We start from the raw sequence: 16475 nt of genomic DNA, 5'->3' as shown, positions 1-16475 counted from the left end.
ACCATTTGATGTATTCTATCCCATTAGCATTATAAAGAGCCATCAGATCAATCCCAGAGTGCCAGAAGTACAGTCATACCTTGGGTTATGAACGCTGCGGGTTGCACGTTTTCGGGTTGTGGACCACGCCGAACCTGGAACTACCGGAATGGAAGCGCCAAATCATGTCACGCGTGTGCACAGACGTGGCGCTTCAGGCTACGAACGCTGCGGGTTGCAAACGTGCCTCCCACATGGACTGTACTAAGGGATTCAAAATGCTGGGGGCATGCAAGTTTCTCCAGGTTGTTCTTGCAGATATTGACTACTTGTGATGTTTCCAGATGTGAGTGATTTAGCTGCAACTCTTGCAAATCAAGTTGCCTTGCACCCACAGCTGGCCAACCTTTATCTCCTTAGGAGTAAAAACAAGAATGCATTTACAATAATACATTAACACTTTGCTAACCTTTCATGACACCGTTAACCAACTGCCTGCATAGCCACCTCACTTTAACTCATGGGTTGGGAACCCCTGGCTAGCAGGCAACATCCTCAGGGGAGCAAAAGGTTTTCGATATTGTGAAATATGTTCAGTTTCAGAACTTTTCTTTGCCAGATGGATCTCTTGGAAGAAGATCAAAGCCGAGGGGGAAATGTCTCGGTAGAGTTGTGTTCCTTGCAAATATGCAACAAATAGTCTGCATTTTTGCAGAGCTATGCATGCAACTTTCAGGATGCTCTTGCGTTTTGAAGCTTTAAATAGCTTGTAAAGCAAGGTTTGCAGTTCCAACTGTGCATTGACCTCATTTGCATTCTTCTGCTGGGATCACTCGGCTCTTTTTGCCTATTGCACAGTCAAGACAGATAAAGGGTGTTGGAGAGCATTATTATTATTATTATTAGTAGTAGTAGTAGTAGTAGTAGTAGTAATTGTCCAGTTTTTCACATCAATCAGTGTCACAAAATAGGTACTGGTGCTGCAGTTTAGGTAATTTTAGACTCTGGACTTAATGGTATTAAGTGGATGGGGGCATCAAGGTAATGTATATTCCTCCAGCTATTTTAAAATGTGGTAAGGCAGCCCTGCTGTGCTGTGGGCCATCCTGCTTATTTTGCTAGGTGGGCCACTGGACATTTGTCCTAAAGTCTTGCCCTGATGACACAGCTGAACTAGAGTGGTCATATGCTACTCTAGGAAATGTATAACTATGAAAGCAAACACTAGGTAGTATGCAAGTAAGTTTTACACAGAGTGCACCCACTGAAATCAATAAACATGACAAAGTTATGTTTATCCTTTTTATTGGATTTATAAATTTGTAAAACTGCAAATTTAGACATACTATAATTCAAATAAATGTCTGGAGACCACAAAGAGCTGAACCCAGAGCTGAAGACAATTGTCTCAATTCATACTAAAAGCATTTCAGTTCAGTATATTTTATATGAAATATAACCTATCACTTGCATTTTATGCCATACGTTTCCCTTAAGTTAAGGTTACCAGATTTTTTCAATGAATCCGGGGACACTTCTCAACTTCAATGGATTTTGTATGGGGACCGATTTGTAAATCCGGGGACTGTCCCCAGGAAACGGGGATGTCTGGTAACCTTACCTTAAGTTCTCTCTGCTTTATAGCAGCAAGGAGCAACCAATGACCCTTCAGATATTGTTGGATTACAACTCCCATCATCCCTCACTGTTGGCCATTATGACCAGGGCTGTTGGGAGTCTAATAACAGCTGGAGGTCATCACATGTTCCCCATCCCTTTTCAGAAGTAAGTTTACTGCAGTAAGCCTCTGCACGCTTGACTGAGAGAATAAGCCCCATTGAACATGGTGAGAATTAAACACAGAAAGATTGTGCTGTTAGTATCTCTTGGTTGCCATCAAACCCAGGGCTGCTCCAGTTGTATATTGAGATCAGGTGGCTGCCCAAGGCCCCACAGTTTCAGAACTGCCTTCTCCTTCCACTGTCACAAATTGCCCAGCAGACAAAGCTTTCAGGACCAATTCTAAGGCCTTTGTATTTACTTAGTCTACTGGGGCATCTGGAACACCATACTGTAGATCAGCTAACATTAATTAGACGCCTTTCTGCAGCCTGCAAAAAGGTGTGCACTCAATAATTCACCCAGGGCAGCAAAATCAGAAAACCTTGAGCTGACCCTGATTAAACCTAATCTTTCTCTCCCCACTGCCCAGTGGATCACTCACAAAATATCTAGCCCTAGTCAGCTCAGTGCCTTTTAAATTTGATCCAATTAGAAGAGATCACCAGAAAGGAATTAACACTTTAAAGCTTTGCAGAGAAGCTCAGATAGTAATTAGTTTTCCATTCTTCTTGCATTTCTTTAGCCGCAAGAGATGTAGAGGCTGGTGGTCCCCGGAGAATGAATGAATGATTCCCCATTTCTGTGGAAGAGGTGAATCCTTGTGTGTTCTCCCTCCTTCATATGGATAGGACAGGTGTTTTAGGTTCATTGACTAAGCAGGGTGTCCCAGGCTTTGCAGATGAGCAAAACCTGAAATTTATGTTGGAGAGTGCACAGTTTCGTAAGCATTTAAATTGAAATGTTAGGGGGGGTGCACTAAGGGAAGGATAGAGAAGCTGTGGCTCTTGAGATGCTCTTGGAGTCCAACTCTGATCAGTCCCAGGAAGCACAGTGATGGTCTTCATGTGGCATAGCTACAAATTATCATTGCTCTATGCAGCATTCCTAGGAATCAGTGTTTGAGGGGGAGACCTGGAATCCTCTGTTAAAAGGCCCCAAACACCCCTCATATAAATATAGTTTTCAAGGTTCCCTTGGGAGAGGGAATTACTCTTAAGCCAGTTTCAGATCAGACTGGAAAAAGATGAGCAAAAGATATGGTTGGCCCTGTCATTCAAAAGCATGAGGTGGTTGACCCCAGCAGGAAATGGATAGTTTGTTGTTGTCGTTGTCGTCATTTTATCTTCTCTCTCAAGGAGAGGCACTGTGAGCATTTTTGCCACATGTGGCTACCCTTAGATACTATGTGTCTTCTAACACCTATCAGACCCAGGAATTTAGGGGAATCTGGCACTCACAACTCATTATTTTTTGGTTGGAGAACTGCACCGCAAAACTCAGAGAAGTGCCGATTTCAAAGAACTGTGTTCTAGTTCATGTGGGGTTTTTTTGTTTCCTCCTAGAGGTGCAAATTTCTCCCTCAGTTTCCCTCAGGAGGTTGTAGACTCTCCTTCCTTAGAAGTACTTAAGCAAAGGTTTGATGGCCATCTGTTATGGATGCTTTAGCTGAGATTCCTGCATTGCGGGGGGGGGGGGGTTGGACCAGATGGCCCTTGGGGTCCCTTCTACGATTCTCTCCTATCCCAAGCAATAGAAGCAACTACAAAAGAAGGGAAGAATATGGAACTGTGGTGAGTCTGCTTTGTAATCCTTCTTTAATTACACCGCCTGCCACAAAGAAGACACGAATGCTGACATAGTTCTTTGTTGCGATCTGCCTCAGCCCCCTCTGTGAGGGAAATGGCAGCAACTGATGATGATATGGCACTGTACTGTGGTCCAGGGAAAATATTCTGCTGAGGTAGCAGTAGAGGAGACACTTCCATTTTGTACACCAGGCTCCCTTACCAGAGCAGCTGTCAGGCTCAACTGACAGCATTTACATCAGCTGTAGTCCGCTTGTAATTACTATCATTTTTATTATTGATTTCCCTGTCTTCTCTCTCTCTGGTGCGCTTCGGAGTGTGTGCAGCGAGGCAATCTCTTGGCACTGTAGAGAATTAAATTCATCTTTCACTTGTTCCACCAAGTCCTGGCCTCAGAGTCTGCCCATTCTGCAGCCATTGCACACAATTGCTTTTTCTTTTTTTAACCCAAGGGCACAGCCATTGCACACAGCCTGAGAGAGTTCCTCATATGTTCCTTTTTTTTTAAAGAGGGAAATGGAAAAACAAATAAACAATGTGGCAAGGGATTAAATCTGAAAGAGAACTGCCTGACCCAACTCCCAATAGTTCCTGGTTATTTCTGCATTACCTTTTAAAGCTGAAAACAATAACTTTAGAAAGTAATCCATAACTCCCTGAAAAGCATTTGGCTGATAAAAGCAGCCACATTGTACAAGTGAGCAAATTCAGATTTTTATTTTTAAATGGTTTAAGTGATTTGCCTAAGGCCATGTCTCCAAAATGGTGTCTGTGAGCACAACAGAGCCCTCAGACGCCATTCTTGACATCCATCAAAGTCCCCTGCTGCTCTCTCTCACACACTTATGGCTCTGTAACTCTGTGAATGTCCTGGGAAAATAGGGACACTTGACAGGTATGCTCTTTTTTTAGCAGGGTTGCCTGTTGGAGTGCGTGACGTTTTCTACTTTTTCTTTTGGTTTGTGTTTTATTTGTTGGTGGGGAGATGTCATTGTCAGTTTCTCTTCTGTGAAATTGGTATTTTGTGGTAACAGTGACAGTTTCCAAATGTGCCACTCTAGTCTAACCCCACCCCCCATTTCCCACAGTGACCAACCAAATGCCTCATAAGCGGGCATGAGGACAACAGCTTTAGGCTCTCCCCCCCACCCACAACTGATGTTGAGGGCCGTCCTTTTCCTCCAGCCGAGGCCTAAGAGCTGACCTCCTGTCAAGGTTAGGTGGACAAGGCTTTCTGTTACAGGGAACACCTGGATCCTAGCAGCAATTCTTTTCTGTGGTGGCTTCTTTCCCACAAGTTATTCAAGGTTCAGTATGTGTTGTGACAAGATATGGAGTGGCAGCTGCCTTGAATGATTTCTCAAGGATCCATCCTCCTAAAAATGGGGAAGAAATTAAAATCAGTTTGCATGTGAAGGCAAACCCACCTAATTCTCACGACCTGGAACAATATGTGAAATGAAACGCAGCCATCCTTCAAAATTCCCACGTCTCTGAATTTTGCAGTGTAGTTATCCAGGCAAGTAATGTGTACAAAAAGGCATATACTAAGGTAAAATGTGCATATATTCATGTAAAAGATATACAAAGATGTGTTGCCATAGGGGAAATTAAAATATTTGGGGAAATTTTCTTCAAAAATGTGTATATTATTTAAACTAAAATGCAGGTGAATCTTCATGAGAACTTTTTGGATATGGAAATGTGGGGAGCTGAACTGAAGTTTGTAAAAATGTGAAACTGAGAAAATCCAAAATGGACAGATTCACCATCCCCCCCACCTCATCCCTGTAACTCTAATTGTTAAAAAGAGATTGCTAGAGTGGGCCAAACTAGTCGGACCAGTGTAGCCTGGTACATTATCTTTTGCTGGTAGGATTGGCACCTGGGAGCTTACATAAGCAAGGAAATGTCCAGAGATTCCTCCTGGAATGGAGCATGTTTTGATTCCCGGTGGATGATGCCATCCAACTGTGTTTGTGCAAACTGAGACTGCAGCTGGGACAGACTGGGAGAAACACACACACACACAGAGAGAGAGAGAGAGAGAGAGAGAGAGACTGAATTGCTCTTGGTAAGAAATTCTGAGGGTGTTCCCCAGGAAATCTAAGGGGAAGTAAACAAACACAGGGTACCTGTTGGAGCTAAGCTGCACCTTCATCTGTCCTCGATCTGAATCCTATCATACCACTTTAGCAGGATTTGAAAGATGGCATCACATAAACCAGGTGGAGCATGCCATCAGCATCCTGCTACTGATATTGGGGTGGAGAGAGACTGCCTGCATGATCCTGCTGGTGACATGTGTTTTCATCCCTCTGTCAGACTTTATTGGAACAGCATGAAATCCAGCCTCAGGGAAGTCACATGGCAAGTCATGCCACTCATAGGGCACATGTTTTGAATGCAAAAGGGCATAGGTTCAATCCTTGGCAAGATTCAGGAAAGACCCGTGCTTGGAATCTTGAAGAGCTTCTGCCTGTCAGTGTGGACCAAAGTGACCTAGGGGGATTGATTTGGTTTCAGCTGTGTTTTAAAATGTGTAGGTCTGAATGGTTTCGAAAGGACTCTTGTGTCTTTAAGTGCAGCTTTGCCTGCTAGCAGGTGCTAATGCTTATCTCCATGTCATGAAAAGCAACGCTGCTTTTGCAGATCAAACTTTTATTGAGGGGGCAGAAGGTTAGGTGAGGCTGGTGTCCCGTCATCCGTCTCCCCTGGGCATTTTATATCCTTAGTCACGGCCACTTCAGAATTTTGTCAATTTGTGGGTTAAACCACAGAGCCTAGGGCTTGCTGATCAGAAGGTTGGCGGTTCAAATCCCTGCGACGGGGTGAGCTCCCGTTGCTCGGTCCCTGCTCCTGCCAACCTAGCAGTTCGAAAGCACATCAAAGTGCAAGTAGATAAATAGGTACCGCTCCAGCGGGAAGGTAAACGGCATTTCCGTGCACTGCTCTGGTTCGCCAGAAGCGGCTTAGTCATGCTGGCCACATGACCCAGAAGCTGTAAGCCGGCTCCTTCGGCCAATAAAGCGAGATGACCGCCACAACCCCAGAGTCGGCCACGACTAGACCTAATGGTCAGGGGTCCCTCTACCTCTACCTAACCAAACAGCACAGTCCTAACCATGTCTATTCAGATCAGAAGAAAATCCTATTGGATTCAATGGGACTTACTCACAGCTAACTGGGGTTAGGATTGCAGCCTCATTAGGGCCCCTCCTTCCCCCTTTGGGGGTCAGCTTGTGACCACAGTTACAGTATCTGTACCCATAAGAGTAGGATGAACCTTTAAGGCTGATCTGCCAGCAGGACTGCACATTTCAGGAGAACTAACACAGGTTGCTATTGCAGTTTTGATGAAAAAGGCATTCAAAACGCAACTAGCTTGTCTGTTTTCCTCCCATGAACTCTAACACTGGAGTACTGAAAATGTCTAAGTAAGGATAGAGGGCTGAAAAATCTTTGTGCGATGATTAAAGTGCTGGTTCATAGAAGCTGACGTCAGCACATGCTCCTAGGGTGACAGAAGGCTTCGTCCATCCTCTCCTTCTTTGTGTTCCATCTGGATGTATTCCAGGCGGGAGGGAGGGAGGGAGGAGAGGAGCTAATGCATTTCCAATAGCTTTTGGACACCCCTGGCTTTATGCAAGCAAACAGTCCAGAGTGACCTAACTTTCAATTACCCGGCTCAATTTTGAAAAGGGAACTAAAGGCAGCCTGCGCTTGCAGTCAAGCTAAACTATAATTAGAATCTCATAATGAATGGGAACGGTGGTACAGCTCCAGAAAATGACTGCATGAAAGGACTCTGGCTCGTAAGGGAAGCGTGACGATTTAATTATTTACACAAGTAGCGATGGCTCTGGTGATCTAGATCCCACGTGACCAATGAAGCACAGCAGATGAATCTTCCCCTCCAGAAGAGCATTTCCTGTTAAGTATTTGGTTTCTACAAGTAGGGGCCTGCGACAAAATGTTGCAGTGTGATGTGCAGCCGTTCAAGGTTCCAGCATTGCACACTTCCAGGAAACTAGTGTCCATTCTCCCTGCCCCACAACAGTCAGTCAGCACTGCATTGCCACGGAACATGCTGTCTGCGTGGGGTTGTTTTTGAGATCTCCCCATACCCCTCCATTTATTCATTTTAAACTCACTAAAGGGTCATTCCCCCCCCCCATATATGTGCAAAAGTTGCAGCTTGCCGATACTGATGGGTGATGCTGTTTTGGCTCCATAAGGACCCACACTTGGAGAATGAGTTCACAGTCAGTATATAAACTGAAGCATACTGCTGGGGGGATATTAGAGGATGCAGAGGCAGGAGTCCTAACTAAATCTCAGCCTGAGGTCAAAGGACACCATGGGTCAGCAATGATAGGAAGTGACTTTCCCCCAATGCAGCAAGTAGTTCAAGTTTCTGGCATCCTTGCAGGATGTGGGATTATCTTCCGGTGACACCTCTAAGTAGGTCATCTCAAGCAGCTTTTCAGGAGAGCTCAGAGTGCTAGGAACTCCCTAATAAGATAGGCTGGATGTGGGACATTTAGGGCTACAATTCTATACACATTTGCCCCTGAGAAAGTCCCGCTGAACTCAGTGAAACTTACTTTTGAGTAGACATGTATAGGATTATGCTCTTAAGTGTCCTTTGGTGCTGTTGAGATGCTAAAGGAAATCCAGATTTTCCAGCGTTATAGGTGCACCCTTCCAGCCTCTCTGTTCATGGCAGATTAGAAGTGACAGTTCCATGGTACACTTCCGCTAGGATGGCAACTCAGTTATTCAAATATTAATCCATCCATCATATGAGGTTTAATCATTTAATATCGTGATTAATTTGCATCAATGTGTATAACGATAAAAACAATATTTCTGAAGCAATATAATGCACACATATGTCATAGCAGGCATCTTTTGAATTGTTTCGCCGTCTTTGTATTTTAGACACAGAGTTGCCAATTTTCTCTTTTTATGCTGTTGCTGCTATAAGAATTTGCATTTTATTATGTATTCCTTATTATTATTGAATTTAGATCATTGTTTTGATTTTTAAAATATAGTATAGATGCATCACGTCGCACCTTTGCGTTGCATGTTGCAAACTTCTCTGTGGTCTTCTGGTGAAGGGATGTCATATAAATTTAATAAATCACCGTCTTTTTCTTAGAAGAGGCATTCCAGAGAGAGAGGAAGGGAGGGAAGACAGAATCCCAAAATAAACTGGGAGTGAGGGACGAAAACCGCCAACAGCAACCTGCAGTTTTTATAAGTGCATTCACAATGCATTCACACAACAACTGTGTGTGTGTGTGTGTATAATCTTTCCTATTAATCATGACACCTTTTTAGTTGATGGAAGGTGTAAAATTAATTAACTGAACTGAGTAATTGATTAAACATTGTAGCCCTGATTTCCACAAGTGATGCTAGCAATTTAACGTCTGAAGTGGCAACATGTCTTGGTTTCACAGTGTTTCTTGCACTTGGTGAGAAGACTGAAGCCTTGACTAGCAGCAGCTTCCTGGAGGACAAGTTGCCTGCAGTGAATGCGATGTTTGTGCAACTCTGACATCACATTTACTGTGCACACAATAACAAGCATTTGATCAAATCCCCTCCGTTCCGCCGCATCGTGAGGCTGCTGCGTTGAGAGTCTCTCAAGGCTTTGAGAGCTTTGCTGGCTTGGCGAGGGAAATGGTAATGGCAAAGGAACTGCTTGGGTGTGTGTGTGTGTGTGTGTGTCTGTCTGTCTGTCTGTCTGTCTGTCTGTCTGTCTGTCTGTCATACAAATGGGGCTGTCAACAGGTGGCTGCTATCCCCTCACCCTTCTTAGTGATCATTGCAGTGGATCTGGATCCAAACCAGACCATGATCAGATGCCAAGTTTCTGGCATCTGTTTCTAGCAGCAGGAGGAGGTTCTGTGGACAGCATGGTTGACCATGCTGGGGTCATTGCTGAAGGCTGCCATCACTTTGAGTTGTCACTTGAGCAGAGGTACCACTCACTCAGTATATGGAATTGTAGGCCAGGCACTGTGAAGATAGACCTGTGACCTTCACCTGGAGGAAACACCTGGTAGAGGGGAAATTTGGTTTGTGGGGTCCCCCCTGAGTGAGCGGCAGGGAAGAGAAGAGTTTAAGTGGAGTGATCACCAACATGGAGGGCTCACCAACATGGTGCCCACTGGCACCAACGCACCCACAAATACCGTCTGTCACACCCATGGAAAGTCTCCATAAATATCTCATTAAAGATCCACAATACCCGAGAGATTGTTTACTCTTCCTGCCCAGTTCCTGTTGTACTGGCTGGGCTTCTCCTAAATCAAACACACACCCTTAAACACGCCTACATCTCATTGAATGCCAGGGGTAGACAGCCGCCCTCTGTTCCATTCTGGACAGAGGGAAGGTGGAAATAGTTTCTTCTCTGTACAGTGGTGGCTTATGTGTTCCTGACTCTTTTTCTGCTCTTTTAGATGCGACAGCCATTTTTGGTTATGCCACCCTCCCACAGCAGCCATTTTGTGTTCTGGCAACCATTTTATGATGCCCCCACAGCATTTCCTCAAAACTCCAAGTGTGCTTGCTGGCTCCTAACAGTTTGCGCCTCCCGGCTTAGGAGAACTTAGCTTCTGTATTAGAATAAATTTCATAGTGATTCCACAGCAGGCAGTAAGGGTTTTACACTGCCATAGATTCCTCAGCGCATCCCTTCGCCTTTGTTTGAATGCAACAGACAATGCCAATCCACTCTGTAGGGTGTTGAGAAATGTCAGGGAAATGTCAACAACATTTGCAAAGTGTTTTTGAGATTCTCTCGACAAAGGCTGGACAGAAGGGCAAAGTGTTATTACATTGTTAATTGTTTAATGTAAACAAGAGGCAGCCTAAGGAATGTGGCTCAGCTACACAGCCTAATTGCCAGGCTGACTCATTTCATTATTTTGCAAGAACGATTACTGCCAGCCTCACAGAGGGAGGGTATCACACGCGGCTTTGAACTAATAGGGGAAAGCAGTTCGGTGGCCACAGTAGGGAGAGCAGCAACAATTCAGCTCGTGCCACAGAGGTTGGGAAAATTGGACGTTAACTGGATCTTGCTAGAGGCTGACAGGCTCCTGGAGGAGAGCCATATGGTATGGCCTGGCTGGACAGCTGAGCCTGTCCCCTGAGGAGAGCATCACTAGCGGCCCTTGTGATCAGCTGAATTGTGCGTTCTGCTGTCTCACACTAAACCAAAAGACAAAGGAAAATATCAACGGCACTGTTTTTAACTCGTGCCATTTGAGGGCAATCGTGGGGTTTGAACATTCATCCTCTGATGCTAGAGCTGTCAACCAGGCATAATTTTATAGGCCTGGTCAGAGTCAGGCCTTCCTGGATGGTTGGACAGAGTTGGAGACTGCAGAACCAGTGGTGTGTGGAATCCCAATGGGCTGTTTTTGTTGCTATTGCTCAGGCATGGATGGATATGTATGGCATCACACTGGAGAACTGCATTTCTAATGTAGCACACATATCTATGCTATGAATGAAAAGGGCTGGCACTTTGGTACAGCACATTTGTATGCAAAATGTACCAAGTTCCTACCACCAGGTAGGAAGGTTGGGAAAGGTTATTGTCTGTAGCCTTGGAGAGCTGTAGGGGTGGGGAACCTCTTTGCCCTGCTGGGCCAGATCTTCATCACCCCCACCCCAGGAAGCCAACTATGACAGGTGGGCAGGACCATCCGCCAGTCATCTGACATCATAATGGCCAGCTTCAGAAATCTGATCTGTAGGGAGTTCAGCCCTGATTTCCGCAGGGTTTGGGAGTACCAGCCAGTTCCCTTTACTAAGCAGGACTGAACACCCTGTACATCGGCAGATACATGGAGAGTTCAACCCTGCTTCCTGCAGCTGCATATCTGCTCATCGTCCTTTTGGTGCCAGTGTGCACATTTGGAATTTGAGAAAGTGCAATGGGAGCTGGTCACAAAATGGCTGCCATGAAGCGTATGTAAGAGAAGGCGACCTAGTGCAAACAAGAACTGAGTATTGAGAGCAAAGAGTCTTTTGGGCTTTGTGGATTTTTGAGGGGTTATTTACTGACATCTTTTGTGAGCACCATGGGAAGGTATTGGTGGGTGGACTGGTGCCTATTGGTATCATGGTGGCAACTCTGGATTGGTTGGATTCAGGCCTTGACACGGTCCCCCCTATGGGCTCTCTCCTGTTCCCCCACCCCCCGATGGTGCTACTTGGAACATGCTAGGTGACTGCCCCTCCTATTGGCTCCAGGCAGCTATGATTTGAAAATTCCTTCAGAGTCCTTCTTGCTGCAGAGCATTGTGGGAAATTGTAAACATGGTTTGTAGCTGCCTGTGAAAGGGAGCCAAGGCTGGCTCCACTACCATGGGTCCTGCTGGACTACTAAGGCCCAAGCGGCTGCTGGAGGGTGTCTTGGGCTGACCCTGGTCCTGATATAGGCTGCATACAAACCACGTTTTATTTAAAAATCAATGGAGATTTTGTTTTTTCTCTGTAGTTCACACACAATCTAGAACTATTGCAAATTTTTATTTATTTTTGCCCCCCGAAAAGCTCTTCTTAAGGAACTGGTTTCATTTCAAAAATAAAAGTTCATTGCAGATTGATTCTGCATTATGCCACAGTGTGTTCACCTGAAAACAAAGGTAGGTAGTCCTAGCTATTGTGTGTGTGTGTGCACCTAGCCACTGATGTTGTGGGTGGGCATATAGCAAGATTGCAACCACCATTTCTTTCTTCATTCATGGGGTGGGGAGCCTGTGCAGAGAGCAAAAACCTAATCAAGGGGAGGGTTTTCAAATGTGTATCAAGTAACCACACGTGCCTTCATGGATGGCAGGATCTAGAATCATTCTAGATTAAAAAGCAGCATGTTGTGGACAAGCATGAATAATTCTGAGTTGAAGAAAAACTACATTTTTTGTGTGATAGAAGCAGATTACTGCCTTAGAGCCTCAAGCTGGGCATGTGCTGATGCAATCCCATGTCTATGCTTAACACTGCACATATCTATTCAATCCATGCTCTCATCATATGAAAACAGACATATTAATTGGGTTAACCTTTTTATCTTCCTCTTGGAAGCTAGCTCTCCTATATATTTTCTGTGAGAATTTAAACCTAAGAGATTCTATCTCCGCCTATACAAATAAACTGGCAAAAGTTGGCTTCTTGAAAGGCTTTTATTTGGCTCAACTTTAAGAATTGATAGCTCTTCATTCGTAACACTGTTGATTATTGTATTCACTAAATGCTCCCAGATGCCATTTAAGAGGCCAGGATTAAGAGAGCAAACCTGACATTTGCGGATGAATCTTCAGCGGGAATGCAAAATGCACAGACCATTTAATCACCGTATAGAAGCATTCTTTATCTTGGCGTTTCCATTACAATAACAAATATCCTATTTAAAATCAGGGAAGGCCGATATATTTGGAACGCTCTCACTTTAATAAGCTCTCCCTATGTATCTCATCTTCTAAGCTCTGGTCTGCAAACAGTTACCATGATGTCTGTGCCGATATTTCTTCTCCCACTTTTAGCTGGAAATTTTTTTGGTTTAAAAATAGTATGTGAAAAGCTGCTGCTAAGCTCCCATACTGCTTTCCTCGTGTTACTGGAGGTAGATGGTGTGTTAGATCTCCTTGGTGCAGGTGAAAATTCAAAATGTTGTTACTTTCTCTCCAGTCGCTGTGTTTCCTGAATATGGGCGTTTGCTGGCTCTCTGAGTGGTGATCACCCAGGCAATGAGAGCTCCTGCCAAGATTCCCGCTGTTGCCGCCACAATCGCAGCCCAGTAGGGCACCTTGCCTCCATTGTTCTCTGCGTCGATCCCTGAACCCTGCGCTTTGCTGTTGCTTGAGGTGAAAAGAAAGGGATTTTCCTGCAGCAGAAAGGCACAGATTACAGAACAGTATTCAGTCCTTACACCACCTAAAGATGTAAGAGGGGACCCGCCCATCCATGAATTACAGAAGCAACAAAATAATATTTTCCCATCTGCTATAGCAGAAAGATTTACCATCTTAACCTTTTCCTGAACTATAAACCAACATGTTCCCTTGAAGCCTCTGCATTTGGCCTCCGGTGGATCAACACTGCTTTTAGCACATTTATTTTAAACCTCCAACTGGGGGTATGTTTTGTTTTTCTATTTTGTAAATGGAGGTTACTATGAGGCTTGGGATTGCTACCGTGGAGGGGCGAGGGAGGTATGGCGGTGGGGGCAGATGTTATAAGCGAAGGGGATCGAGATACAGATATGCTCGTACCCCTTCCAATCTGCGCCCCATCCCAAGAGACGAGGGTAGGGTGAGCAAGGATTACTCACCTCCTTCACTGGTGTTGTGCAATGCCAGGTCTATAGGCAACAAAACCGCCACCCTGCGAGATTTCTTTACCTCGCAGGGGGTCGACCTGGCTTGTGTGACGGAGACCTGGGTGCGCGAAGGGGTAACAGTTACCTTACGAGAGATGGCGCCCCCGGGTTTCTCTGTCCTCCACCAGTCACGGACTGTGGGCCGGGGGGGAGGGGTGGCATTATTAATCCGGGAAGATTGTTCTTTCAGGGCTCTACCATCGCCATCGATCCCCGGCATTGAATGTGTTGGCCTAGTGTGGGGCTCCGAGGAGAGCTTGGCTGTCTGGCTGGTGTACCGGCCACCTAGCGCACCAGCAGCCACCCTGTCAGGCCTGCTGGAGGCGGTGGCCGGCTGGGCCTTGGAGTTCCCTAACCTATTGGTATTGGGAGACTTCAACTTCCATGCTGATGCCGCTCCCTCCTCACAGGCTCTGGACCTGGTGTCTTCCATGGCGACACTAGGGCTCTCCCAGTTTGTTTCGGGCCCCACACATCAAGCAGGCCACACGCTGGATTTGATCTTTGGTGCCGGTATAGATGTGATCATGTCTCCTTCGATGAAGGTGCCATGGTCTGATCACTATGCTCTGAAAGCCAGGATTGACTTTCCACCCCCACCCTGCTTAGGTGGCGAGCCGATTTGGGCTCGCCCGCAGAGGCTGATGGACCCTGATAGATTCCGTCAAGCCTTGCGGGACCTTGCTCTCCCTGGCGACTCATTGACTGAGCTTGTTGAGGGCTGGAATACCCAGCTCCTGGCAGCCATCGATGAGATCGCACCTAAGCGCCCTCTGCGACCCCGCAGAAACCGGGCTCCCTGGTTTACCGAGGAGCTTCGGAAAATGAAGCGGGACCTCAGACGGCTAGAGCGAGTATGGCGGGGTGCCCGTGACGGAGCCTCAAGAACATCTTATAGGGTTTTTATGAAAACCTATGAGATGGCTGTGAAGGCCGCTAAGAAGTCTTACTTCTCGGCCTCCATTGCATCCGCTAGCTCTCGCCCGGCGCAATTATTTAGTATAATTCGGTCTTTAACGTCCCTTGAAGGACAGCCAAATTTAAATAACAATCTGACACACAGCTGTGAGGCATTTGCGAGCTTTTTTGCGGAGAAGGTCCTGTTGCTCCGCCATGACCTCCCTGCCAATTTGGATACAATAAAGGAACTGGAGGCCCCTCGACTGTCCTCGGGTTCAGTATTGGACCATTTTGACCGGATATCTCCAGCCGATGTGGACAGACTCCTCCAAGCTGGAAAGCCCACCACCTGTCCTCTTGACCCGTGCCCGTCATGGCTGATTAGAGCGTGTCCAGACGAGGTGCGGGCCCCCCTGGGGGATATCATCAATTTGTCCCTTGGCACCGGGATATTCCCAGGGGAACTGAAGGAGGCAGTGGTGCGTCCGCTCTTAAAGAAAACATCATTAGATCCCTTAGATCTATCCAATTACCGCCCGGTTTCGAATCTTCCATTCCTGGGTAAGGTGATTGAGAGAGCGGTTGCTGAACAGCTTGGTAGGTTTCTGGATGAAACATCTGCTCTGGATCCATTCCAGTCCGGCTTCCGTGCTGGCCATGGGACCGAGACGGCTCTGGTCGCCCTAACAGATGATCTCCGTAGGCAGCTGGATCGAGGCGGGTCGGGGCTGCTGATTCTTCTAGATCTGTCAGCAGCCTTCGACATGGTCGATCATGAACTCCTGGACCACCGCCTTGCCGACGTGGGGATCCAGGGCACAGTCCTTCAATGGCTGCGCTCGTTTCTCTCTGGTCGGGGACAGAGGGTGGCGCTCGGGGGGGAATTGTCATCGCGCCACTCCTTGGTGTGTGGAGTGCCTCAGGGTGCGATTCTCTCCCCGATGCTTTTTAACATCTTTATGCGCCCCCTCGCCCAGCTTGTCCGGAGTTTTGGGCTGGGTTGCCATCAGTATGCCGATGACACCCAACTCTATCTGTTGATGGATGGCCATCCTGACTCGGCCCCCGATACACTGGCGAGATGTCTGGAAGCTGTGGCTGGATGGTTACGTGGGAGCCGGTTGAAGTTAAATCCTTCGAAGACAGAGGTCCTCTGGCTGGGGCGGGATGATATGGGATTGAGGGGGCAACTCCCATCTCTTGCGGGGGTGCAACTAGTGCCAGCACCGTCCGTTAAGAGTTTGGGTGTAATCTTCGATACCTCCCTCTCTATGGAGGCGCAGATTACAGCTATAACAAAGGCGGCATTTTTTCATCTCCGCCAAGCTAAGCACTTGGCCCCTTATCTCTCTCGCCCTGACCTAGCCACTGTGATCCATGCGACGGTCACCTCCAGACTGGATTATTGTAACTCGCTCTACGTGGGGCTGCCCTTAAGACTGACCCAGAAACTCCAGCGGGTGCAGAATGCCGCGGCGAGACTCCTTATGGGGTCTTCGCTGCGAGATCACATTCAACCGGTACTATACCAGCTGCACTGGCTCCCGGTGGAGTACAGGATCAGGTTTAAGGTGCTGGTTTTAACCTTTAAAGCCCTATACGGCCTAGGACCCTCGTACCTACGGGACCGCCTCTCCTGGTATGCCCCACAGAGAAACCTACGGTCTGCAAATAATAACATCCTCAAGGTCCCAGGCCTCAGAGAGGTTAGGCTGGCCTCAACTAGAGCCAGGGCCTTCTCGGCTGCGGCTCCAATC

The 16475-nt window shown here is 46.6% G+C and overlaps 2 protein-coding genes across 3 annotated transcripts in view; one reads left to right on the top strand and one right to left on the bottom strand.

The window, feature by feature from the left end:
- PCARE (photoreceptor cilium actin regulator) overlaps positions 1-16475 on the top strand; it is a gene marked incomplete at its 5' end in the record, with an annotated part of 409145 nt that overhangs the window by 266853 nt on the left and 125817 nt on the right. The window lies entirely within an intron of this gene.
- The window catches only part of PLB1 (phospholipase B1), a 94355-nt gene continuing 90488 nt past the window's right edge, over positions 12609-16475 (bottom strand). For both annotated transcript variants that reach the window (XM_081854127.1, XM_081854128.1), the window contains one exon: positions 12609-13323. In XM_081854127.1, the coding sequence (XP_081710253.1) occupies positions 13102-13323 (222 nt within the window). In that variant the 3' untranslated portion in view covers positions 12609-13101. The remainder of the gene's footprint in view (positions 13324-16475) is intronic.

Source organism: Podarcis erhardii (assembly GCF_964252035.2).
Source record: "Podarcis erhardii genome assembly, chromosome: 3".
NCBI lineage: Eukaryota > Metazoa > Chordata > Lepidosauria > Squamata > Lacertidae > Podarcis > Podarcis erhardii.
Note: the sequence above shows the minus strand (reverse complement) of the source record. Positions and strands in the feature narration are given on the sequence as shown.